This window comes from Cervus elaphus, chromosome 14, assembly GCF_910594005.1.
Source record: "Cervus elaphus chromosome 14, mCerEla1.1, whole genome shotgun sequence".
Taxonomy (NCBI): Eukaryota; Metazoa; Chordata; class Mammalia; order Artiodactyla; family Cervidae; genus Cervus; species Cervus elaphus.
Genome location: NC_057828.1, coordinates 5900255 through 5926418, shown reverse-complemented (window position 1 = coordinate 5926418; position 26164 = coordinate 5900255). Strand labels below are relative to the sequence as shown.

General features: G+C 42.5%; 1 protein-coding gene across 2 annotated transcripts; it reads left to right on the top strand.

The window, feature by feature from the left end:
* PPP1R15B (protein phosphatase 1 regulatory subunit 15B) lies at window positions 1-8144 on the top strand. 2 transcript variants are annotated; one of them, XM_043922832.1, is made up of 2 exons: window positions 1-1200; window positions 5328-8144. In XM_043922832.1, the coding sequence occupies exons 1-2, from the start codon at window positions 559-561 to the stop codon at window positions 5547-5549; spliced, it is 864 nt and encodes a 287-aa protein (XP_043778767.1). In that variant the 5' UTR covers window positions 1-558; the 3' UTR covers window positions 5550-8144. The 2 variants fall into 2 exon arrangements, with proteins under 2 accessions (XP_043778767.1, XP_043778766.1); XM_043922831.1 differs by having other exon boundaries at window positions 10-2460.
* The last annotated feature ends 18020 nt before the right edge of the window (window positions 8145-26164 follow it).

Here is a 26164-nt window from a genome sequence, read left to right as displayed (position 1 = left end):
GCGCAACCGGCCGAGAGTAAGGAAGCGGACAGGGACCTGGGCGCGGCCAATCGGCGGCCGCAGGAAAGAGCGCGGAAGGGCCCGCCCCCGGCCCGGCGAGTGACGTCAGGCGGCGCGGGGCTGGTGGCGTATCCGGCCGCCATCCTTCGTCTTGTCAGCCTGCCTGGAGCGGTCCTGCCGCGGCGCTGGCCCTGCGGCCATTTTGAGCTTCGCTTGCACCCGCTTGCCCTCCCAGACTAGCCCTTCCGGGGTCGCGCTGCTGAGGGGATTCTCCACGGTCCGTGCCTCCGAGGAAGCCGCTGCCGCCGCCGCGGAAGGGCTCCTATTTATGGTGGAGCGGCGGGGGCCCGACTAGGACCCCTTCTCGCCGCCAGGATGGATGTCGCCTTGGCCGCCGCGTCCTGTGTCCGCCGTTCCGTACTGTGGCCCGCTGCCCGCGGCCGGAGCCTCTCTCCTTCTTGGCTTTTCTGCTGGCCCGGGGATCGGCCTGGGGCACCCACCCCGCCGCAGGGGAAGGCCGAGACTGTGTAGGGCCTCGAGCTCCGCGTCCCTGCCTCCATGAGAGACTGCAGACAACAGGAGATGGAGCCGGCGGCGGACGGCTCGCGGGAACCGAACCCCCGCTTCCGGCTGCCCTCCTTCTTCCCTCGGCTCTCGCGACCAGGCACATCGAGGTTCCTCGCACCGCTAGCCCCGGAACCCGACCCAAGGCTGGCTCCCAGCCCCCCGCCCGAGGCCCGGAGTAGCTCCTGGATGCAGCTGCTTTCCCAGCTCCTCGCGCCGCTCCCGGGCTTGCTTCAGAAGCTGCTGGTCTGGAGCCAGCTTTTCGGTGGGATGATCCCCACCAGATGGCTAGACTTTGCTGGAGGCTACGGCCTCCTGAGAGCCCGGGAGGAGCCCGCCGCCCCCTCGGCGCCCAAAGCTCTGAGCTCAATGCGGCTCGACCCCTCGGCCGACTCGGCCGCCGGTCCCCTTGACTGGCTAGAAGGGGGTCTCCACTGGCAGTGCTCGCCCCCAGATCTGGAATTAGAACTTAAAGCCAAGGGAGGAGCTTCGGACCCCGCAGCGCATGCTTTTCTTCTGGAGCAGCCACTGTGGGGAGTGGAGCTGCTGCCCCGGAGTGTCCAAGCGAGTCTGTTTTCCGACCCGGAGCTTGGCACTTCACCCTGTGGACCGCTCAACGTTCAGCGCTTAAGCAATGTCAGTGTCGTCTCCTATTTGCTGAACCCTTCCTATCTGGACTGCCTGCCCCGGGTTGAGCTGAGCTATCAGAGCAGTGTTGGAAGCTGCGAACTGGTCGATTTCCAGGCGCTGAGCCCAGAGAGCGGCTACCTGGATGAGGCCCCGTCTTATCCCCAACCGCTCAACGCAGAGATGGCTCCCGCCTCGTGGCAGGGATGTCCGCCTCTCTCTAGAGAAGGCCTGCCCGAAATCCACCATCTCCGCATGAAGCGGTTGGAATTCCTTCAGCAGGCCAGCAAGGGTCAGGCTTTACCCACTCCTGACCAAGATCATGGCTACCACAGCCTAGAGGAGGAGCACAGTCTGCTCCGGATGGAGCCGAAGCATTTCGGAGATAGTTCGACTCAGTGTGTTCCTGCTGCTGGAGCTGTTCCCGGAACCGCCCAGGAACCCACTGAGGAGAAAACAGAATTGTTGATTAGAGAAGTTCCTTTTGGATTGGAAAGACAGGGCCTCTCGGGAGGCATTCCATCTTGTGAGACTGGACAGGAGCTTGGAGAGGACCAAATAAGTGTAGTTGACTCTTCAGACATAGACGATGACCTTCCCATTTCTACCAGACCAGCCTGTAGTAACAAGTTGATAGATTACATTTTGGGGGGTGCAGCCAGTGACCTGGAAACAAGTTCTGATTCGGAAGATGAGGATTGGGGCGAAGACGTTGAGGATGACGGTTTTGATAGTGATAGCTCATTCTCAGAATCAGACCTTGAACAAGACTCAGAAGGGCTCCACCTTTGGAACTCTTTCTATAGTGTGGATCCTTATAATCCCCAAAACTTCACAGCAACAATTCGGACTGCTGCCAAAATTCTTCCCGGAAACCCTTCTGATTCAGAGAAGGATTTGTCTGACAAATCTGACCTAGGGAATTCTCCCCAGACTGGAAGCCTTCCAGAGTCTCCTGATCATAATTCTGGAGATGATGATGACTGGGAATCTAGTGCAGATGAAGCAGAGAGTCTCAAACTGTGGAATTCGTTTTGTAATTCTGACGACCCCTACAACCTTCTAAATTTTAAGGCTCCTTTTCAAACAGCAGGGAAAAATTGGAAAAGCTGTCTTGACTCAGAGAGGCCATCTGAGCCCATTTCTGAGTGTCACACCTTACTTTCCTGTAAGGGGCAGCTGTTAGGGAGCCAAGAAAGTAAATGTCCAGACTTGGTACAGGATGTGTTTCTTTCTGGAGAAAGACACACACATATCCGGAGAAAAAAGGTTTGTTTAACATGCCTGATGATTCGTACTTTCTGTTCTGATGTGGAAAAGCATGAGTTTCCTGGAGCCATAATTGTGCATATTTTTAAGGAAAGATTCCAAGCTCTTATACTTAGGTTGAAAAATGACCACTTCTCCTTTTCCCTCATGTAGAGTGTTGTTCCTATCTGAATTGAAGGTGCCACTGTATAGATGTTAGCTTGAGGGTGCTGTTTTCTTTTGGGTTGGCAGCTCTGGGCTGTTTTCCTTCAAGTTTCAGCTTTTCACTTTTTTTAAGGAACAGAAAAATTAAACTTTGTGTATACATGATTTAATTCTAGAGATAGAGAAGGTCCTATTGTAGCAGTAGAGTTTTGTGGTATTAAATGTGGTATGTCATTTGCAGACAGTTACTGCTCTAGTTTCAGGATAACTGTTTTCATTCCTGTCTGTTAGAACCCAAAAGGATAATGGTACCAAGTAGCAAGTCATATTTGTCTGGTTGTTTGCCATGAAAGAAAATATTAGTTTCAGTATTAAAAACATCTGGACATTTGGAATTTTGATTGACAAAAATAATACTGAAAATAGTATTACCCTTTCTTAAGATAGCAGTCCAAGTTATCATTGGCCCACTATAGGTTAATCATTTGTGACTATGATGGTCACTTACTTGGTTTTCTTGAGGAGTAGTTTGCTATTCCCAGGCTAGTCTTAAAACTTCATGGAGCATTTATTTTACTCTTTCAACACATTATAAAGGTAACCTTATTTGGGGAATCTTTTGAATTGCCTTTTTTTTTTTTAATTCAGCTAAGGTTATTATTAATTGAAGAGAAATCCCTGCAAACAGACAGGTTATCTTTTATTGTGGAGCAAAAGTTTCTTTAGTTACCTTTACTTTTATTTGGAAAGAGAAAGGCATGGGTGAATTATTGACCTCAAATTCTGCATCAGAGTTTCAAGTGGAAAGAACTGTAATCCATTGGCTCCAAATGACCAGCTTAATACTTTGAAATTCTCCCTAGGGTAGAAAATGTCCCTAAATGGTGGTATTCTTACATCTTAGCTGTAGAAGCAAAATAAGGCATATTAAAAATTAGATTTTAGTTCACACTTTTGTTAATGCTGTCTTAAACATTTTCCTCTATATTTTTAAAGGGTCCCTGACAAAACAGCCTGTTTAGTGAATAGATAAGAAACAAAGTGAGGCGATGGAATGAGCACTTGGCATTTGGAGACCTGTGTTCTCTACTCCTGAGTGGTTAGAGCCAACAGATTTAGGAAGATAGCCAAAGCTGGGAAGTAACTTGACCTTTCATGGCTTTGACTGACTGACTTATAGTAATAATAGTAATAATGGCTATTGTATGAATTATTGCACAGTTTAAATGAGGTGAGTAGATAAAACTCATAGTTGCTTTTCATTTAAATGATAACTCTTGTTTAGGGATCTCAGCTCAGCCTCATGTCTCTTTTTAGCTTGCTCACTGAGTGAAAAATGAGATGAGTCAAGTAGATGTTACCATTACTATGCACTAGAAGCAACATTTATAAAAGATTATGTCTGGAATATGGTAAAGTTATTTACAACCTTTGACTACATCCCATTCTTTAGATATATGGGAATAATGGACAGTGCCTAATTCTTAGAATGAGGCTTTCAGATCTGGGAATGCTTTATTAAATGGCAAACATGGTGCAGATTGTGGAGCTGGGCTCAGAGTTGGAATCCTGATTGCACCCGTGGAAGCTGTGTGATTTGAATGAGTCAGCTTACCTTGGTTTCCTTATCTATACAATGAAGATGATAATACATACCTTATAGGGTATGTATTATTAAGTGAGATTAAGTGAGATGAAAATTGTTAAGTACTTTGAAAAGAACCGGGCATATGGTAACCACTGTATAAATGTTATTTATCTTGGTGATACAATGAATGAGTAATGCTAGAATGCAATATTTAGTAAGGTGTTACATATCTACTAATTGTCCTCGGGGGTATTCCTTGGCCTGATGTAAAGGGAATGAAAGTAGCAGGCCACAGTGGAATTAGCTGATGTAAGTATTGAATGTACTTTAAAACAAGTTTTGACATTTGGTGTTTGATATCTTAAAAAGAAATTTCTATATTAGAAATTGCTGCTGCTGCTAAGTCACTTCAGTCGTGTCCGACTCTGTGCGACCCCATAGACGGCAGCCCACCAGGCTCCCCCGTCCCTTGGATTCTCCAGGCAGGAATATTGGAGTGGATTGCCATGTCCTTCTCCAATGCATGAAAGTGAAAAGTGAAAGTGAAGTCGCTCAGTCGTGTCCAACTCTCAGCGACCCCATGGACTGCAGCCCACCAGGCTCCTCCGTCCAGGGGATTCTCCAGGCAAGAGTACTGGAGTGGGGTGCCATTGCCTTCTCCATATTAGAAATTGAGTAGAGATTAAAAGGAACTGTCACTCTTGCATGTGATCATGTATATTGCAGTATTCACAGTTGCATGTATATATGGTGATAGCATAATGAAGAATACAAAGAGGGTTTTTATCTTAACTACAACATCTCTTATAGTAACATAACCTTAAAGATATGTTTTGTTGCAGTTTGATTACTAAGTAACTTTTTCTTCTGTGTTCTGATTATAAAAGTAATTAATATAAACAAGTAATATAAGAATACTACTACATGTTTATGATTCAAGAATTGAAAAATACTGGAAAGTGACTTTTTTGAAAAAGGAAGAATAGAAGTGAACTTTTGTGCTGTAATAATAGCATTCAGGAATATATTTCTGAAATACTTCAGAAACATTTGTCATTTTGGAGGAGTGTACAAGTTTGTTTCTTTCTTTACTTCTCTTGTATTTGAGATTAAAATTACTCTTTTATCTTTATAGGTCACCTTCCTTGAAGAAGTTACTGAGTATTATATAAGTGGTGATGAGGATCGAAAAGGACCATGGGAAGAATTTGCACGGGATGGATGCAGGTTCCAGAAACGAATTCAAGAAACAGAAGAAGCTATTGGATACTGCTTGACATTTGAGCACAGAGAAAAGATGTTTAATAGACTCCAGCAAACATGTTTCAAAGGACTTAATGTTTTTGAGCAACATTAAGATGATTTGACAGCCTCTGGCCCTAGCATACACTACCTCTTACTTGAGAGGTTACTTTTAAAAACAAAAATTGGCAGCTGTCCTTCAACTTTTTCTTAGAGGATGTGCAGCTTGGATCCAGTGACCTAGTTTAATATTGTTTTGCAACATAGCCCACTCAAAAATGTCCACGTTTGAAGCCAGGCCCTGAAAATGAAGGATGAGATGGTGTGATTTCTAATCCTCCCTTGTTTGTTTAGTTGGATCTGTTCTAGAATTTTGTTTGCTTGCTGAAGTGAAAAGGGGACCTTTTAAGGTGTAATTTTGCATTTTGGAAACTTATTTTCTTGGGAAACTATTTATAGGGTTCAAAGCCCATTTCCCATTCTAATTTAAATTATGTGCACCTGTCTAAAAACTCTGGTGGGCTCTCCCCACCCCCCCAACATTCTGAAATTATGGGGCTGTTACGTTTTCTATATATTTTTTTTATTTCAGTAATTTGACCCTTCTACTTCAATGTTAAGAAAAATAATTTTGTATATATGACCAACTTAAAGTACATTATCGTGTGTCATTTTTTTTTTTTTTTCCTAAAAATGACTGGTTGAAAATGTGTGGTTGGTTTTTATTTCTAGGTTAAGCTCTATCTAGGAAATGTTTCCAAGGACTGCCACAAAACCTGTATGTGCAGCACTTTCTGCTACTTTGGGGAAGCTGCATATTTCTGCCAAATTTTAACATCCAATATATTTAAGTTCTCTGTAAACTCTTTTTTGGAGAGGGTTCTGTGTATGTTATTGTAATTCCCACTTGAGTGGTTCTTTGTGTCTTCAACAGGTGGAAATTGTTGTTAAAAGACTCCAGAAAGTAATAATTGTGTCATAGTTGCTTTTAAATTTAAAAGCTTAGAATTTTCTTAGGAAGAATAGGAGACATATCAGAGCAATTTGGTTTTGTTGTATATGCTCTCAAAACCAGTGTTATTAATAACATGCCTCAGCACCGTCACTTTTATAACTTGTCAGGGTGACACTGTAAACTTGGAAATGGGCAGTTCTGAATTTTCCAGTTTGAAATGTAAAATGTAGACTTCAGTCAACATCCAAGTTTATTGTGTCCTTTTTAAATAGAGAAGTAATGGCAAGGCCTATAGTTTCAGGAAAGATCTATAGATTTAACAGACTGAAAGTTTTAATATCTTTATCCTGAAGCTCACTTTTGAATTGAAGTTTCTGCAGTGACTGACTGTGTTTGGTTTAGTTAGCACTACATGATGTGCATATTTTAGGTTGAGGGAATATTAACCAACAACTTACTGGTCTGTTTTTACATCACATGCCCCCTATTACAAGTAATAGAACGCACGAGCAGAATAGATGACGTCTTAATTTTGAACTTGTTTCAGAACGAGGACAAGTTTTTCGTCAGAAGTGCTTGCAGGATTACTACCTCAGTTTATAATCTACCTGGTCATTGTTTTATTTCTGTTTGGTTTGCTCTGAGAGGACAGCAGCGTAAAAGTTGGTCAGATTTTTGCAGAGCTCTTTTTCAGTGTGTTTGTGCCCCTCTATGTTAGGTAATCATGGGGAATGCATTTATAGAGTCTGGTGGAACACCATGGAAACGCTGTTTCAAGCATCAGCTGTGTCAGTTGGAAAGAAGGTATTACTTGCCTTGAAAAGAAAACTGAAAATGTACAGGCATTCTTTTAAAACCAGACTGAAGTATACTATTTTATTTCAGAGACTTAGGTTGTGTTTTGGGGTTTTAAATCTTGCACGTCTGCATATATGAAAATAATGGGAAATCTTTACATTTACTAGGCTTCCCTGGTAGCTCAGATGGTAAAGAATCCACCTGCAATGCAGGAGACCTGGGTTTGATCCTGGGTCAGGAAGATCCCCTGGAGAATGGAATGGTAACCCACTCCAGTATTCTTGCCTGGAAAAGTCCATGGACAGATGACCTTGGCAGGCTACAGTCAGTCCATGGAGTCTCAAAGAGTTGGACACGACTAAGCGATTGCCACTTTACATTTACTGGATTTTGGAGAATTGTTCTCTTGAGATTCCAACCTCACTACTAAATATGTAAAAGCTTGGTGAAGAATTCTTCCATTTACTACCCTCCTTTAAAAGAAGTGATCAGACAGTGATGAGAAGGACAAAAGGGACTGTTTTAAAGTTGGAAAAGGGGAAAACAATTCTTACCAGTTTGTCCAGATCCTAATTATTAGAACAAAGTTAAAACTTCAGTCTTAAAATCCTTGGAAGTTTTAGTTGAACATTTTACACACTTTAAGTCTTGCAATGGTGCTTTATGTATCAATGTAGCATATGAAAGGCTTTGTGCAGACAAGTAACATTTCCTTTAAGTGTTGAAATGTGATAACACCATCTCCTCATCTTTAACTTGAAATCAAAACTATCAGATTTTATTTTTTTATAATTTAGGGAAGGTGAAGTTAGGGGACTAGAAGACTTCTAAGTTGGCTTCTTCAGATCCAGTGATTTAAATGTAACCAGCTTTTGTTGGGACTTTATAAAATTATATTGTATATATAACTGTTAACCTGTAAATTATAATAAATATATTTGCAATTATTAAATGTTATGTGATATTTTGGTTCAACTTTATATTGTCTTTTACATTGTTTCTGGAATTACTGAGCAGGAGTTTCAGAATTAAGTCAGGTGTTTTTGTAGAAGCATTATAAACTTAAAAGGTGCTGCACAGATTAATCTGGTTAAAAAGGTTATGTGACATGGTAATTGCTCTTCAGCTAACTGAAGAGGAGGAAATGGTTAAGGGGGTAAATATTGCAAACTACATTTCGGTATTAGAGAAGTTGGTTCTTAGAGTATGAAATGCCCTTCTTAGAGACTGGGGATTTGATTTCTAAAGCTCGCCCCAGCTATGGACTAATGCTGCAAAGAAAATAATAAAATAGTATTCACAGAAGCAGTAAATTAATATGCTGGGATTAGCATAGTGTTTCTCCTAAGTAGCAGGGAAGTCTGCTGCTTTATTTTGTGCATTATGATTAATGATAACTGATATTGTCAATCATGATGTTCTCCCATTTACAATATTGAATAAATGTGATGGTAACATCTGAAAAAACAAACTTCTTATCCTGAAGAAAAAAAAAGACATTTGGACTATAGCAAGCCTATTAATGGAATTAATTCTTAATTATACCATTCTTAATTTAGGCATTTGAATCTTGCTAGCTAATGAAAAATTATTAAAGGTGTATTCTTAATTGGAAGGAAAGAAATAACAGTTGCAGATAAATCTGTTTAGTACAAATTGAATTGACAGCCTACTTTTATTACCATTTTAGGGTTAATTTAAGCATTTTTGGCTGTCTCTCCCCCAGGAAGATGTATGAAAATAGTCATGTTCACATCATGCCAGGTTTGTCATGACTGTCCTGGCATCCCTATGGAGGTGGCGATGTCTGTTGTTCAACAGGAAGTGTAAAGCGGTATTTAGTCGCTGACCTCAGGATCTCTGAGTTACACCCAGAGCTGGACGTTTGTTGCCTCATCTGGAGACTTCCTGTGGACCCTGCTTTATGGACCTTTTAAAAATGAATTTTTTTTCTCATTTATAAAAGTATCTAACACAGAGATGTACAAAGACATCCTAGTCATTCTAAAAATGTATGTTGCCCACCATTTTTCTGGAGCTAAGAGACCTAATTTCTTTATGTGTTTGAAGAGGTTTTGATACTCTTAACTGATCATGACACAAATATTGGCTATTTGGAATGTTCCTATATTGGAAATTAGGATTTTTATGGACTTGGTTGAATGCTTTGGTCAATATAAAATACCAGTCTTTTTCTCCTTGGATTTGCTCCATTGAGACCAAGTTTTTCACTGGTCAAAATGGTCAGTGGGTAAACAATCCACCTGCAATGCAGGAGACCCAGGAGATGCAGGTTTGATCTCTGGATCGGGAAGATGCCCTGGAGGGAGAAACAGCAACCCACTCCAGTGTTCTTGCCTGGGACGTGCCTCGGACAGAGGAGCCTGGCAGGTCGGGTCACAAAGAGTTGGACATGACTCAGCATGTGGCACATGATTTTAAAATACAAAGGCAGCATGATACCAAGCTCTGCAACCCTAGTGTAGTAAGTAGGATGAATAGATCTAACCCTGCTCACTTTGAGGGTTCACAGACGACCTATACTGCATTCAGTTAATACATATTAGTGACAGGTTTGAGATCAGGGAAGTTAGATTATTTTATATGTGGAATAGAGAACACATGGTGGAGTTTGGGGTTATGTTATTACTGTGTAACAATTTGAGTCACATCAGTGTTTTCCCATTGACAGACTCAAGCTCATTAGGGAAAGATAGGGGAAATCAGACATGGAAATTAGGTTGCTTGACCCAGAAAGAGGATACCCTAGAGATCTAATGGAAACAGATCTAGAAAGCTGAACTATTAAGAGAAAACACTTCAGAACGATTTTTCAGGTTTTGTTCTTTTATTCCATTACCCCTCCCTTTGTCTCCATGCTATCCTTTTCTTCTAGTTTCCTTCTGCCTTTGCTGAACATTTTATTTTTACTACTGTTTATAGATCTTACCTAGAAGAGGAATGAGGACCTTCACAGCAAAAGAACAGCACAATTGTCAGAGGTGTGTTCATTAGCAATACTATCCATCAAGCTGGCACTGCAAATTACCCCACCAAAATGTTAGGTTAATATATACACTGGATTAACTTTTAGAAATATCCCCAAAATGTTCAAGGTCAAAGAAAGAGGTGGTAGTAAAACTGGATTATACTGCTTTGAGGCAAGCCTGTTTTTCCTAATGGGGCTCATGCATTGGCTTTGAAGGCAGAAACCAGAGAGGAGTCCCAAAAGAGTTTTTCAAAAAGTTGATCTGGATATATGTTGTGGGATGGTTGTTTTTATTTTTATTTATTTATTTATTTTGGAACGGTTGTTTTTAAAAACAAATTTCATCATGAGAAGATTTGTTTCCTCTTTGGATCTCACATATCATCTCCAAGAGACCTCTGACAACCCTATCCTCCAACCCTTCCCTTCCCACTATCTTTAACCTTTTAAAATTGTTTTCGCTGCCCTCATCTTAACATTTTTACTTATTTCTTGTCTACTTTCACACTATAAACTCTGTAAGAGTAGGGGTCTTTTTCTGTGTCTTGTTTATCCTATGAGCACATAGCCTAGGACTGCACCTGGCACATGATAGTCAACAGATGCTTGAATGAGTTGATAACTTTCTTTAAGTCAGTTCCGATACAGTCTTTACTGAGACTTCATCAACACAGCCATGTCTGATTAGAATTCAGTGTGCCTTAGCCATAGATGATACAGAATCACAGAACTGAAAGGTCCTTAGAGAGAAGCTGTAGCAGAGCTCTAAATTTTTAGAATGTAATTACCAATTTCAATTGTAATTGAAATTTGTGCTAGAGATAACTCATCAATTAATTTGAGTGTCATTCACAAGGTACATGTTAATTTATGAAGTTAACATGTGAGCAAATCAGCTGAGACCTTTCTTTTCTGGGATTAAAGAGTACTAAAGTATTGTGCGTGCGTGCTAAGTCGCTTCAGTCGTGTCTGACTCTTTGTGATGCTATGGTCTATAGCCCGCCAGGCTCCTCTGTCCATAGGATTCTCCAGGAAAGAATACTGGAGTGGGTTGCCATGCCCTCCTCCAGGGGATCTTCCCCACCCAGGGATTGAATCTGCGTGTCTTAAGTTTCCTGCATTGATAGGCAGGTTCTTAACCACTAGCACCACCTGTACTGAAGTATTAAAAGTATTTTCCCCACCACACCGGAGGTTTCATTTCTACTCCTCGTTTTTAGAAAACAACTGGCTTTGAGTTTCTAGAGATGCTCAGTTGATTCCACCAGATGGCGTGACTTGCCATCTTAGAGTGCCTGACAGAGTTCTGTTTTTGCTAATCTGATGGCTGTTGCTTGGAGGTCATTTCCTTAGTATATAAACAAGCTGGCAAACCACACTGCCCTGCCCATGCTAGGCCTGCCTGGCCCACTGTGACTTCACCTTTTTGTGGTAACTACTCATCACTGATAGCTCCCTGATAGCTTCCCTGACAGCTCAGTTGGTAAAGAATCCGCCGGCAATCCAGGAGACCTGGGTTTGATCCCTGGGATGGGAAGATCCCCTGGAGAAGGGAAGGGCTACCCACTCCAGTATTCTGGCCTGGAGAATTCCACGGACTGTAAAGTCTATGGGGTCGCAAAGAGTCGGACACGACTTTAACTTTCACTCATCACTGGGGGCTGTTCCTTAAAGGAGAACTAAAATTTATTTTTGAACACAAATAAATGAATTGATTCTTCATGGTCTCCATGGAGGAATAATAAAATGAATAGGGCAATTTAGGTAATTGCAAGTGAGATATAAGAGGCTGATGTACAGATATTTGCTGGGTGTTTGTGTTAGTTTTTCTCATTAGGGTTTTATCTCACTTAACTCTTTGTTCAACATTCAGTTTTCTGTTGCACTCCTATGCGACGGGGCGGTCACTCTCAATGAGATCAGACATGGGGCATGGGAACTCCTGGTGCCTGATTACAGAACTGTGTATGCAACTGGCGTGGAAGGAGGAAAAGGGCCTCGAGAACTGTTGGTCTGAGGCTTTGGGCGGGAGTTACCTGTTCCCTGCTCAGTAGCCAAGGCCAGGTGGATATCCAGGACTGCTCTTTGGTGGGTTTGGCATTGGCTCCAGGGGGCTGCTCCCATCTGCTTCTAGGTGTACAGAATGGAGGCCGGCACATGCTTGCCTACCACTTTCCTACGCCTGCAGTGATGGAGGCACTTTCAGCTTGCGGTGGTGTCCTTTATTTTGTTTCTGCTTGGCTTGACTGTGGGGAGGCTAGGCATGTTTTTGTACCTTCAGGAATTTACATGGGAGTTCTTGTTTTCTTCACTTCTGATTGCCACGTTTTCTAGATACTCACCTTTGAACAGATCTCCCTTCCCCAGGACAGTCTGCTGAAAAGTCACAGCCTGATTGGCCTGGGGGATATAACCCAGTACTACCCGAGAGATGGCAATACTTTTAGAATAATATTGAATTACAGAAGAAAAGTCCTTCATTGGGATGAAAGTGAAAGTGTTAGTCACTCAGTGATGTCCGACTCTTTGTGACCCCATGGACTGTAGCCTGCCAGGCTCCTCTGTCCATGGAATTCTCCAGGCAAGAATACTGGAGTGGGTTGCCATTTTCTTCTCCAGGGGATCTTCCTGACCCAGGGATCGAACCCTGGTCTCCTGCATTGCAGGCAGATTCTTTACCATCTGAGCCAGCAGGGAAACCCCCATAGGGTGAAGCAGGTACATTTTCTTGCAATTAATTTCCCAGGTTCTTTCAGATAGGATGACAGTTACATTAGCCAGTGTTCCTCATTTTTCCTTTTTTCTCAAGCAGTTGTTAAAAAGTATTAAATTTATTTAAGCTAAAAAAAAAAATCAGTTCACCCATTCTTCCACTCTCATGCTCTTCTCTGGCAATCACCAATCTGATATCTGTATCTTTGAGCTTGTTTTTATTCAGTTTTTGTTGTTGTTTTTAAGATTTCACATATAAGAGACAGCATACAATATTTGTCTTTACTTATTTCATTTAGCTCAATGCCCCCTAGGTCCCAGGTTGTCACAAACAAGATTTCATTCTCTCCAGTATCTCTTCTTACCACTGAGCATAGAGCCCCCTCAGGGTCCCTTGGGAATATTTGCCTTCTGTGATCAGGTTTCATCTGTCCTCTGAAGGCTTCTCTGATGACGCCACCTCTACATCCTCAGAGCTCACTGTCATGTCTTCACTGTGACAGGGCCCTGTACACGTTCCGATCACTGTTCAGCACACTGAATTGTAATTATGTTTGCAATTCCATTTCTTCCTGTAGATTGTCACCTCTTTGGTGGAGGGGTCCTCCGCACAGGGACCAGAATGTCTTGGGTGCACAATATACTTTTCTTTAACTCAAGTTACAATTTCCAAAGTCTCCTTCTTCCAATGGATAGGCTCCCTACCCCGCACAACAACTGAGTAATTTACTAATTCATGTGTTTCAAAGAAGCAATTAAATATGTGAAAAGGTCTGTCTTCAATATAAACATAATTTTTATTTTTAATACTTGAGATATTTTGAGAAGCTAGTATTACTAGTGGTGACTTTACACCTAAGGTTTTAAATCAGTTGATATTATGTCTTCATTACTGATCTTTCAAGTGATACCATGAGGTTTATTGAAATTTGATCAGTATTATGAAAGGTACTTCTTCATTAGGCAGGATATTATTCATATCCAATTTTCCTAGTTAAGGACTTTTTTTTCAATCAGCTTATTGAGGTATACTTTATATATAAATAAAATTCTCCAATTTTCAGTATAAAATTCAATGAGCTTTAAGATTTGTGTACAGTCATGTAAACACTACCACAATAAAAATATAGAGCATTTCCATCACTCCAAAAAGTTACCTTACACTCTTTTCTGTTCAGCCGCCTCTCCAACCTCCAGCTTTTGGCAGTCATTGCTCTGCTTTTTATCATTGTTTCACCTTTTCTAGAATTTTTAAGAATGGTGTCATATATATAGTATGTGCCCTTTTGTGTTTGGCTTTTTTTACCAGTGCAATGCTTTGAGAGTCATCTGTGCTGTTTAGTATATCAGCAGTCCATTCTTTTTTGTTGCTGAGTAGCATTCCATTGTATGAGTATACCACAATTTATTTATTCATTCACTAGTTGATGGATGGTTGGTTTGTTTATAATTTATGGCTATTGTGATTAAAATTGCTATGAACATTTGCATATAAGTGTTTCTGTAGATGTACATTTTCATTCCTTTTGGATAGATTTAAGAATGATATGCTGGATAAAGTGATAACTATACATATATATATAAAACTTTATAAGAAAACTCCCAGTTTTCCAAAGTGGCTGTTCCACTTGGCAGCCAGTATGAGAGATCCAGTTGTTTCACACCCTTGCCAACACTTTACATTATAAATCTTTTTAAGTTTAGCTACTCTAGTGGGTTTGTAGTGACATCTTATTTTAGTGTAAATTTTTATTTCCTTGATGTTTAATGATATCGTGAAGTATGTGTTCAAACCTTTCGTCCATTTTTTAAACCAAATTGTGTGTGTGTATATATAAAATATCTTCTCCTAGTCAGTAGCTTGCCTTTTCATTTTCTTAATGTTATTTGAAGAGCAAAAATTTTAATGTTTCTGAAGTCCAATTTATCGATTTTTCTTCTATGGTCTGTGCTTTTTTTATTGCCCACCTCATAAATCTTTCTCTAATGCAAAGTCATAAACATTTTTGCTTATTTCTTTTTCTGGACATGGTTCTAATTTTGACATTTAAGTCAGTGATCCATTTTGAGTTAGCTTTTTGTTTGTTTGTTTGTTTTCAAGTGGACTTAATTTATTTATTATTTGGCTGTTCCGGGTCTGCACTGTGGCACAGGCTCTTCACTGCGGTGCTTCTCCAGCTGTGGCACAGGGCCTAATTGCCCCGCAGCATGTGGGATCTTAGTTCCATGACCAGGGACTGAACCCAGGCCCCCCTGCATTGGGAGCTCAGAGTCTTAGGGACCAGACCACTTTGGGAAGTCCCTGAGTTAATTTTTGTATATGATATGAAGTAAGGTTTTGAGATTGATGTTTTTACACACAGATAATAAATTCTTGAAAAGTAACCTTGACATCTTTGTTAAAAATCAATTGACTATATTGAGATTTCCCTTGCAGTCCAGTGGTTAAGATGCCATGCTTCCAATGCAGGGGGCATGGGTTCCATCCCTGGTCAGGGAACTAAGATCCCTATAGGCTTGCTGTATGTGTGGGCAAAAAAAAAAAAAAAAAAAATCAGCTGATTATATACTATTTCAATTTCTGTTTCAGTGATCTGTATCTCTGTCCTTACATAAATGCTACACTGTCTTGATTACTGTTAACTTTATAGTAAGTCCTGAAATCACTTTGTTCTTTTTCAACATAGTTTTGGCCCTTGTAGATCTTTGCATTTCTCTTTCAATCTTAGAAGCAGCTTAATTCTTACAAAAAAAACTTAACTAAGGTATTAAATGGGATTGCGCTGACTTTATAGACTGACTTTAGAACATTGACACCTTAGCAATATTGTCTTCTGATCAAAAAACAGAGTACATTTCTCCATTCATTTAGGCTTTAAAATTTTTCTATCACCAACGTTTCATAGTTTTTCATATACATATATTTATTTTGGTATATTGATCTCGTATCCTGTGACCCTAGAATTTTTACATAGATGATCTTATTTTGGAGAAGGAAATTGCAACCCACTCCAGTATTCTTGCCTAGAGAATCCTTTGGACAGAGGAGGGTGGTGGGCTGCCATCTATGGGGTCATACAGAGTCGGACACGACTGAAGAGACTTAGCATGCATGCATGCATTGAAGAAGGAAATAGCAACCCATTCCAGTGTTCTTGCCTGGAGAATCCCAGGGACAGAGGAGCCTGGTGGGCTGCCGTCTATGGTGTCGCACAGAGTTGGACACAACTGAAGCGACTTAGCAGCGGCTGCAGCACATCATATCTCTGAATAGTAACAGTATATGGCTTTTATTTCTTTTTTCTTATCTTATTGTACTGGTTAGACATTAGCACCTTTTTGAACAGAAGTTGTGAAAGCAAGCAAGCATCGTTTCCTGGTCATTAGGATTGGTGATGTCTTCTCTGTCATTCAAATTTCTTAAGGTGGAACTTAAAGCACTGATTCAAAACCTTTCTTTTCTTCTAATGTAACTACCCAATGCTATAAATTTCCCTATAAACACTGCTCTAGCTGCTTCTCAAAGGTGTTCACGTGTCGTAATTTCATTTTCATACAGCTCCAGATATTTTCCAATCCCTCACCAACAAAGATGTATCCAGTCCCAAATGTCATGTTCTGAGGTTGAGAAACCCACTTTCTTTATTACTTTATACCCAAAGCTCTAGCAGTTTTTCAAGAATAAATACTCCTTATATTGGGGGATCCACCTTTGGTTCTTTTCCAGAGCTCTGAGATATTTCTTTTTGACAGTTTGTCCAGTTTTATGTTTGCTTTTGGTGGGTTGACAATCTTGTCACACTGCCATAGCTGTAAGTTTGACCATACTTTTATTTTTAACCCCACCTGTCCTTTTATTTAGGCTTCCCTGGTGGCTCAGCTGGTAAAGAACCCACATGCACTGCGGGAGATCTGGGTTTGACTCATGGGTTGGGAAGATCTCCTGGAGAAAGGAACGGCTTCTTTGCATTCCAGTGTTCTGGCCCGGAGAATTCCATGGACTGTATAGTCCTCATATTGAAAGTAGGTTTCCTGTAGACAACATATAGCTGCTTTCTATTGTTTGGTTGCTCAGTTGTGTCCAACTCTTTGTGACCTCCGTGGACTGCAGCCTGCCAGACTCCATTGCCCACGGGATTTTCCAGGCAAGAATACTGGAGTGGGTTGCCATTTCCTTCTCCAGGGGATCTTCCCAATCCAGGGATTGAAACCACTTCTCCTGCATGTCAGGTGAATTTTTTGCTGCTGAGCCACTGGGGAAGCCTGTTATAGTTGCTTTCTTTAAAAAAAAAAAACACACCAAAACAAACCACCTTAAATTTTGGGATATTTGTTGCTGCCTGGAGGTTTTCTCTAGCTATGGCAAGCGGGGGCTACTCTTCATTGTGGAGCTCAGGCTTCTCATTGCAGCGGCTTCTCTTGCTGTGGAGCACAGGCTCTGGGGTGTGGGCTTCATAGTTGCAGCAACGGGTTCAGTAGCTGTGGTGTGTGGGCTTAGTTGTTTCACGGAATGTGGACTCTTCCTACACCAGGGATTGAACACACGTTCCCTGCATTGACAGGTGGATACCTATCCACTGCACCACCAGGGAAGTCCATACAGTTGTATTTTTAAAACCCAATATGATGATGTCTGCCTTTTAATTGGGAGTATTTAGACCACTTATATTTAATGTAATTATCAATAGAGTTGAATTTAAATTTACTATCTTGCTCTTTGTTTTCTTTATGTCCTATTTGATTTCATTTTTTTCTCTCTTTTCTTACCTTCTTTTGGATTGAGTATTTTTTTGTGATTTTATCTATACTATTAACCTATCAGCTATACCTCTTTATCTGATTTCATTTTTGTGGCTATTGTAATGTTTAAATGTATAGGTTAACTCATCACAGTAGATCTTTAAATAATATTATACCATTTCATGTGTGTACACACACAGACTTCATTGACTACGCTAAAGCCTTTGTGTGGATCACGACAAACTAGAAAATTCTTAAAGAGATAGGCATACCAAACTGCCATACCTGCCTCCTGAGAAACCTGTATGCAAGTCAAGAAGCAGCAGTTAGAACTGGACATGAAACAGCAGACTTGGTTCCAAATTGGGAAAGGAGTACGTCAAGGCTGTATATTGTCACCCTGCTTATTTAACTTATATGCAGAGTGCATTATGTGAAATGCTGGGCTGGATGAAGCACAAGCTGGAATCAAGATTGCCGGGAGAAATATCAATAACCTCAGATATGCAGATGACACCACCCTTATAGAAGAAAGTGAAGAAGAACTAAAGAGCCTCTTGATGAAAGTGAAAGAGGAGAGTGAAAATGTTGGCTTAAAGCTCAACATTCAGAAAACTAAGATCATGGCATCTAGTCCCATCACTTCATGGCACATAGATGGGGAAACAATGGAAATAGTAACAGACTTTGTTTTCTTGGGCTCCAAAATCACTGCAGATGGTGACTGCAGCCATGAAATTAAAAGACGCTTGCTCCTTGGAAGAAAAGCTATGACAAACCTGGACAGTGTATTAAAAAGCAGAGACATTACTTTGCCAACAAAGGTCCATCTAGTCAAAGCTATGGTTTTTCCAGTAGTCATGTATGCATGTGAGAGTTGGACTATAAAGAAAGCTGAGCGCAGAAGAATTGATGCTTTTGAACTGTGGTGTTGGAGAAGACTCTTGAGAGTCCCTTGGACTACAAGGAGATCCAACCCATCCATGCTAAAGGAGATCAGTCCTGGGTGTTCATTGGAAGGACTGACGCTGAAGCTCCAATACTTTGGCCACCAGATGTGAAGAGCTGACTCCTTGGAAAAGACCCTGATGTTGGGAAATATTGAAGGCAGGAGGTGAAGGGGACGACAGAGGGTGAGATGGTTGGATGGCATCACTGACACAATGGACACGAGTTTGAGCAAGCTCCGGGAGTTGGTGATGGACAGGGAGGCCTTACATGCTGCAGTCCATGGGGTCGCAGAGTCAGACATGACTGAACGACGGGACAACAATGAGGACTTCATCGCGGTGTGTGGGCTTGTGCTAGCTGCAGTGCTCAGGCTCCTCATTGTGGTCGCTTCTCTTGCTGCAGAGCACAGGCTCTAGAAAGCGCAACAGGTTCAGTAGTTGTGGCATGCAGCCTCAGTAGTTCTGGCTCACGGGCTCCAGAGTGTGGGCTAACACTTTATTTTTGAATGATATTTTCACTAGCCAAAGAATTCTAGGTTAATTTTTTTTCTTTCGGTACTCTAAAGATGTCACTCCATTTTCTTGCCCAGCTCTTAAACTCTTTGAGTCCCTGATTTTGTGCTAGGTTCCTTGGAGTTAAAATGTTACACACACACACACACACACACACACACACACAAACACACAAAATGTTACACACAGCATTTGTCTCCTCAAGTTAACAGTTTCAGTTTACCTTTCCTAGTAACAATTCTGACACTGCTATTGGGAATATAACCTGATATTGCTATTAAGATCATAACCATGTATAATGTATCAGTTATTTCTTTTCACTTCAAGGGTTATATACTGGTTCATCACCTCCCTTTGACTCTGATCCTAGTGTTACTTCCTCATGATTCTGTGTTTCTCTGTACTCCTTCCAGAGCACACAGTCTTCGCTGCCTGTTCCATCTAAGCAGAAGTTTAAAGGATCAGACCTCTCTTGTTTCCCTCCCAGGGCTCTTTCCAGTGCTATGAAGGAAACCTAGGCACTGATCCAGACAGACTTGGGCTTGAATTCCAGTTTTCCATTTCCACCAGCTGTGTGCCGTTGAGGAACTTACTTGACTATTAAGGGGTCATACCTAAAATTTGAATAATAATAATACCTCTCAGAGAAGTTGGGAGGACTAAATTAGATAATGTATGAAAAGTTTTTAGTACCATATTTGACACATAATAATACCAACCAGACCACCTGACCCACCTCTTAAGAAACCTGTATGCAGGTCAGGAAGCAGCAGTTAGAGCTGGACATGGAACAACAGACTGGTTCCAAATAGGAAAAGGAGTACGTCAAGGCTGTATATTGTCACGCTGCTTATTTAACTTATATGCAGAGTACATCATGAGAACGCTGGGCTGGAAGAAGCACAAGCTGGAATCAAGATTGCCGGGAGAAATATCAATAACCTCAGATATGCAGATGACACCATCCTTATGGCAGAAAGCGAAGAGGAACTAAAAAGCTCTTGATGAAAGTGAAAGAGGAGAGTGAAAATGTTGGCTTAAAGCTCAACATTCAGAAAACTAAGATCATGGCATCCAGTCCCATCACTTCATGGCACATAGATGGGGAAACAATGGAAATAGTAACAGACTTTGTTTTCTTGGGCTCCAAAATCACTGCAGATGGTGAGTGCAGCCATGAAATTAAAAGACACTTACTCCTTGGAAGGAAAGTTATAACCAACATAAATAGCATATTAAAAAGCAGAGACGTTACTTTGCCAACAAAGGTCCGTCTAGTCAAGGCTATGGTTTTTCCAGTAGTCATGTATGGATGTGAGAGTTGCACCGTGAAGAAAGCTGAGCACTGAAAAATTGATGCTTTTGAACTGTGGTGTTGGAGAAGACTCTTAAGAGTCCCTTGGACTGCAAGGAGATCCAACCAGTCCATCCTTAAGGAGATCAGTCCTGGGTATTCATTGGAAGGACTGATGCTGGAGCTGAAACTCCAGTACTTTGGCTACCTCGTGCGAAGAGTTGACTCATTGGAAAAGACCCTGATGCTTGGAAGGATTGGGGGCAGGAGGAGAAGGGGACGACAGAGGATGAGATGGCTGGATGGCATCATCGACTCGATGGACATGAGTTTGAGTGAACTCCGGGAGCTGGTGATGGACAGGGAGGCCTGGCGTGATGCGATTCATGGGGCCGCAAAGAGTCGGACACGACTGAGCGACTGACTGAACTGAACTGAACTGAGTGTATATTATGTGATATGTGTATATATCTCCCAATTTATGGATGAGGGACCTGACACACAGTAACCTAACCAAGGTTCTACAAGTAGGGAATGGTGGAGAACTGGGAGTTAAACCCCGATTGGTTCCAGAGTCCATACTTTTAACTATGATGCTTCACTCATTGTTTCAGTAAATATTAATAGAAATGGGGTTGGAGTTTGAAAAATAAGTACGCTTGATCAGGTGAATGTTGGAGGAAGAGAGAAGTTAAAGGATAGGGAGGTAAAGGACACTTCAAGTAGAAAAAAATGGGTTTAGAGAAAAGGTAGAAATGGAAGAATATAGAGAGCATGTTGGAGAAATGACTAATAAGCTGGTCAAACTGGGTATAGGTTCTATGGGATGGAGGATAGGTTTGTTATGTAGGGACTGAATGAGACAGTACTTTGAAAGCCATGCTAAGCAATTTGGTCTGTTTCCTTCTACATAAAGTGTCAAGCCAGCAAGGCAGTGACATGATCAGACTGGTTCTTTTGGAATAGCTCTTGAGTCATTTGGTGGCTGGACTGAACTGAGCAGAAGCCAGAAGAGAGAGATCAAGTAGAATGTTCTTGTACAAGTATAGGTATGAAGCAATAAGCTCAACCAGAGAGATGGCTAGACTGGAAAACGGGAGTTGGGGAGTCATGAAGGTATTATGGTTGACAGGACTCAGAGACTGATCACATGAATAAGAAGGAAAAATTACAATGAGTCAGCTTTACTATGTTTGGTGACAAGGAGGAAGATGATGTTTAAGAAGCATCTCAAACTTAATACATCTTTAAATTAGTTTTCCCTGAGTCCTCGTTATCTCAGAATATGGTCCAGTTAACAATCACCCCATTTCTTGGCCCCCCAAACCTAGGAGTAGTATGACCAACTGTCCTGCTTTGCCTGGGACTCTGGGTTGGGAAAGATCTCCTGGCGAAGGGAATGGTTACCCACTGCAGTATTCTTGCCTGGAGAATTCCATGGACAGAGGAGCCTGGTAGGCTACAGTCCCTGGGGTCATAAAGAGTCGGACATGACTGGGCAACTGACACTTTCACTTTTGTCCTGGTTTTAGCTCTGATAACTCCACGCCCCAGGAAACCCCTCTGCCTCAGGCAAACAGAGATTGTTGGTCATCCTAACCCAAAAGTCACCCTAGATTTCCATTTCTCACAGTCAGTTGGATCGCCCTCCCTCCAGATATACCCTCTTTCCACCTATCCTGCCACCTGGTCCATGCTGCCACTGTGTCCTGCCTACAAGGAGTAGGCAGTTGGATCTGTGCATCTGAAGCCCAGGGGAGAGGTCAGACTCAAATAGAAACTTGGGAACCGGCAGCATGTGGATGATATTTAAAACAATGGAGGAAGCACTTGCCTGGTGGTTCAGGGATGAAGAGTCTGCCTGGAAATGCAGGGGACATGGGTTTGATACCTAGTTGGGAGGTCAGGGAACTGAGATCACACGCGCTGCAGGCAGCTAAGCCTGCACACGACAATGAAAGACCCCACGTGCGGCAGCTAAGACCAGTTGCAGCACCAGTGAATAACTAAACATTAAAAAAAATAAAATGGTAGAGGGGTTTGCCTAGGGAGAGTAGGCAGAGAGTACGCAGAGAGTGTACAGAACCAGGCCAGAGCGGAGTTTGGTGGAGTTGAAATACTCCAACATTTTGAGGTTAAGCAGAGAAGTTGTAACCCAAGAGTTTAAGAAGCAATAGCCAGTGAAGTGGGAGATAAACCAGGGGAATGTGGTGTCATGAAGGCCTGGGGGGAAAAAAGCTCCAGGCAGGTTGTGGTGGCCAACTGTGTCAAATCCTGGACAAACAAGTAGATTTAAAAGAGAGTTCCTGTTCCCAAGGAGTTTCAGTCCAGGGAAATAGGAAAGTGAGCTCTCATACACGGTGAGTCCTGTAACAGCGATAGACATGGGGCACGCGGCCAGTGAGGAGGGCTTCTTCCTGGGCTGTGATTTCAAGGAGAACTGAAGAAGAAAAGAGAAAAGGATTCTTCAGGCCAAGAGGGCCACAGGCACAAAGGATAATCAACTGTAGGGTTTTCAGGATGGCTAGGGTGCAGAGGGTGAAAGAAATGGGGCACCCATTGCAGGGAGGAGAGAGGGTCACCTAAGGTGAGACAGAAGATGGTCTCCTGGATTTGGCAACCTGGAAATAAATGTTTATTTTTGTCAGAAGAATTCTAACCATTTTCAAGGAGGTGAGGGAACACAAACCAGATTGTGAGTAACTGGAAATAAGGGATTAGACACGCCGAGGACATAAGGCCTTCCTTTAAGCAACTTGAAGTGAAAGGAAGGAGAAAGTGGTGATGAGGTAATTGGGGTGGGGGGTTGGCATGGGGCTTTTTTTTTTTTTTAAGGCAGAATTCTTTAACTTCATTATAGGCTTTAGGGAAAGAACTGGAAGAGGGTGAAGCTTGAAAATACAGGGAAGAAGAGATCATTGATTTGAGGAAGATTTCAGAAGGGCTTCCCAGGGGGCACTAGTGGTAAAGAACCCGCCTGCTAATGCAGGAGACATAAGGGACAAGGGTTCAATTGCTGGGTCAGGAAGATCCCCTGGAGGAGGAAATGTCAACCTACTCCAGTATTCTTGCCTGGAGAAACCTATGGACAGAGGAGCCTGGTGAGGAACCAGTAAGCATGAGAACATGAAAATGTAACTGTGGATAGGAGGAAAGAGAGACAGAAAATGTAGACAATGTTGTAACAGTAGGCATAGGGAGACTGCAGTGAAGGCATTCTAGGTCAAGGTGGTGCCTTACTTACGGCCTTTATTTTCTCTTGGAATAATGATGGTCTGCTGCTGAGAGTGACTACAGACACAGAAAGAGGCCTGTGGAAGACTGGAGTGTGAATGATAGGGGCATCGACTTATTTAATTCCTACAATGGCTTGGTATGAAGTTTTTCTGGGCATTGGAGCAGAAAAGGTGGGCAGTTGAATTCCAAGTGGAGCTTGCAATAGGGTAACAGCTGAGGACACATGGACTGGAATCTTGGTTAGTGCGGGGATAAAGTCACAGGCCAAGAGTTTGGGCAGAGAGGTGCAGGAAGCGAAACAAGCGGTAGATTAGGAGGAAAGTCAAGAGGCTAAAGGTTGCCAAGAGTCAGACACGGCCGAAGCGACTGAGCACAAAGGTACTGTGGGAAGGCAAGGGAACATGTGTAAAAGGAAGAAAGTAAAGAGGGCATTAAAAGAACCGAAACTGTGCTTAGAACGTGGGATATTAGAGGTTTTGTCTTCCAGACAGGAGTAAATCCGAGTCGTGAAAAGGTCTAAGGAACGGCCTTGGTTGTGAGTACCTTACTGGAGTGGAGGTGAGTGTCCCTAGAACTGCAGAGATTAAGGTGTTGCGAGGTTAGGGCATTGAGTCATTTCTTCACATCAGCACTGAAATTCCCCAAAGTGAAAGGGAGACAGTAATGGAGAGGATGATGGTGAGCCAGAAACCAGCGTAGAAGCCCGACCAGAAGGCTGGTGAGTGGCAGAGACAGGAGAAGGAACTGGTTGGTTGAAGGCTGGAATGGTTTCAGAGATACAGGCATAATGGTGCCTTGTACGTTTATTGAACTAAACTGAACCAAAGTACTGTGATGGTTCCAGGAAATGTCAAAGTCAGCACTAGCTGCCATTTTCTAGAAAAATCCCAGATCAGACTTTAAAGTCAGGGCAGGAAGAGCATTGCCTAAGCTGTAGATTTAAGAAGAGACCCAGAGAGGAAATGGAGGCAGTGACTCCAGGCCCCGCCTGCCCGTATCTGCCTGTGATGATAGACTGTTTCATTCCCTTAGCCCTGCCCCACCCGCCCCTCCACGGCCCAGCTCTGGGGAGCTGCCAGCGCCCGGTCTCTGCGCCAGGACACAGTCCTGGAGGAGAAGTCAGACAGCCATCTCGGGCTGGCCTCCTTACCAGGAGAAGCCAGCACAGGGACTGAGAGACGCAGCCTGAAGGAAGCATGTTTCAGGTGCTCCTCTCCATGGTGAGCAAGGGCTCATTAGCTAAAACGATCATTTTCCAGGGCCCTTCTCAGACCAACCGCAAAATAAGCTGAGAGGTCTCCACACTCTCACCCAGGAGTACAAGTCTCTTCCTGCTCAGACAGAACCCAGCCTAACCTCAGCCCTTCTGCAACACAGGCACCGTTTGCACACTCCTCCTCGTGAGTGACGTGAACGCACTCGAGGCTCACTTTCAGGACATGGTTCTCTCTTGTTCGCCTCCTACTTCATTAGCCACTGTGATTGAGACTTTTGTTCAGGTTCCTTCTCATTAACACGACCTCTAAAAAGCAGCCTGTTCTGGTTCTCAGCCCTTGATCTCTGCCTCCTCCCTACTCACACACATTTTCTTTGTGATCTCAACTTGCTTCATGGTACTGATACCATCTAAACACTGAAAAATACCAAATCTCTCTACTCCTGGCACAGACGCTAATCTCATACACGCTGTCATCTCCTTGGCATCTCTGCCTGGGTATCTCATAGGCATCTCCAGCATGACATGCTCAGAGCTGAAGTGGTTTCCCCACTCTCCCTGCCATGCCTGCTCTTTCTGCAGCCGACTCCCATCTCAGGCAGTGGCAACTCTGTCCTTTCTGGTGCTCAGGCCAAATCCCTCGTAGTCAGGTAGCAGGAACCCTTGGAAGTGAGGCTTGAGAGCATTCTCATCACTCACAAAGAAAAGGAAAGGGCAAATCATGCTTGCTTTCTCGTTCTCTCACAGTCCAATTACAATCCATAAGCAATTTCTAGCAGTTCTGCCTTTAAAAGATACCCAGAATCTGATGGTTACTCACTGCTTTTATCCACCAACACAATGAACTAAACCATCCTTGTGTCTTGCTTAGATTATTACAGTAGCCTCATAACTGGAATCTGTTTCTTCTCTATTTCAAATAGCAGCTAGAATGATCCTCTAAGAGAGTCATTAAATCATAATGATCATGTCTCTGACACTCAAACCTCCAGTAGTTCCCCATCTCATGTAGAATAACAGCTGATCTTCCCGTATCCTGGAATGATCTAGCTTCTCCCACTGGTCCCCACCCCACTGGTCCTCATCTCCTTTGCCCCATTTATTCCGCTTCAGCCATGCTGGCCTCATTATTTCACAAACATTCCAAGGATATTCCTGCCTCAGGGCCTTTGCACTTATTGTTTCCTCTACTTGGAACATGTTTCCCCAATGTCACATGGTTTGTTCTCTCACTTCCTTCAAGTCATTGTTCAAACGTCCTTCTGCTTAATGAGGCCTTTGCTGCCAAGCCTATATGAAATCTGTGGAATATAAGATAGCAGCATC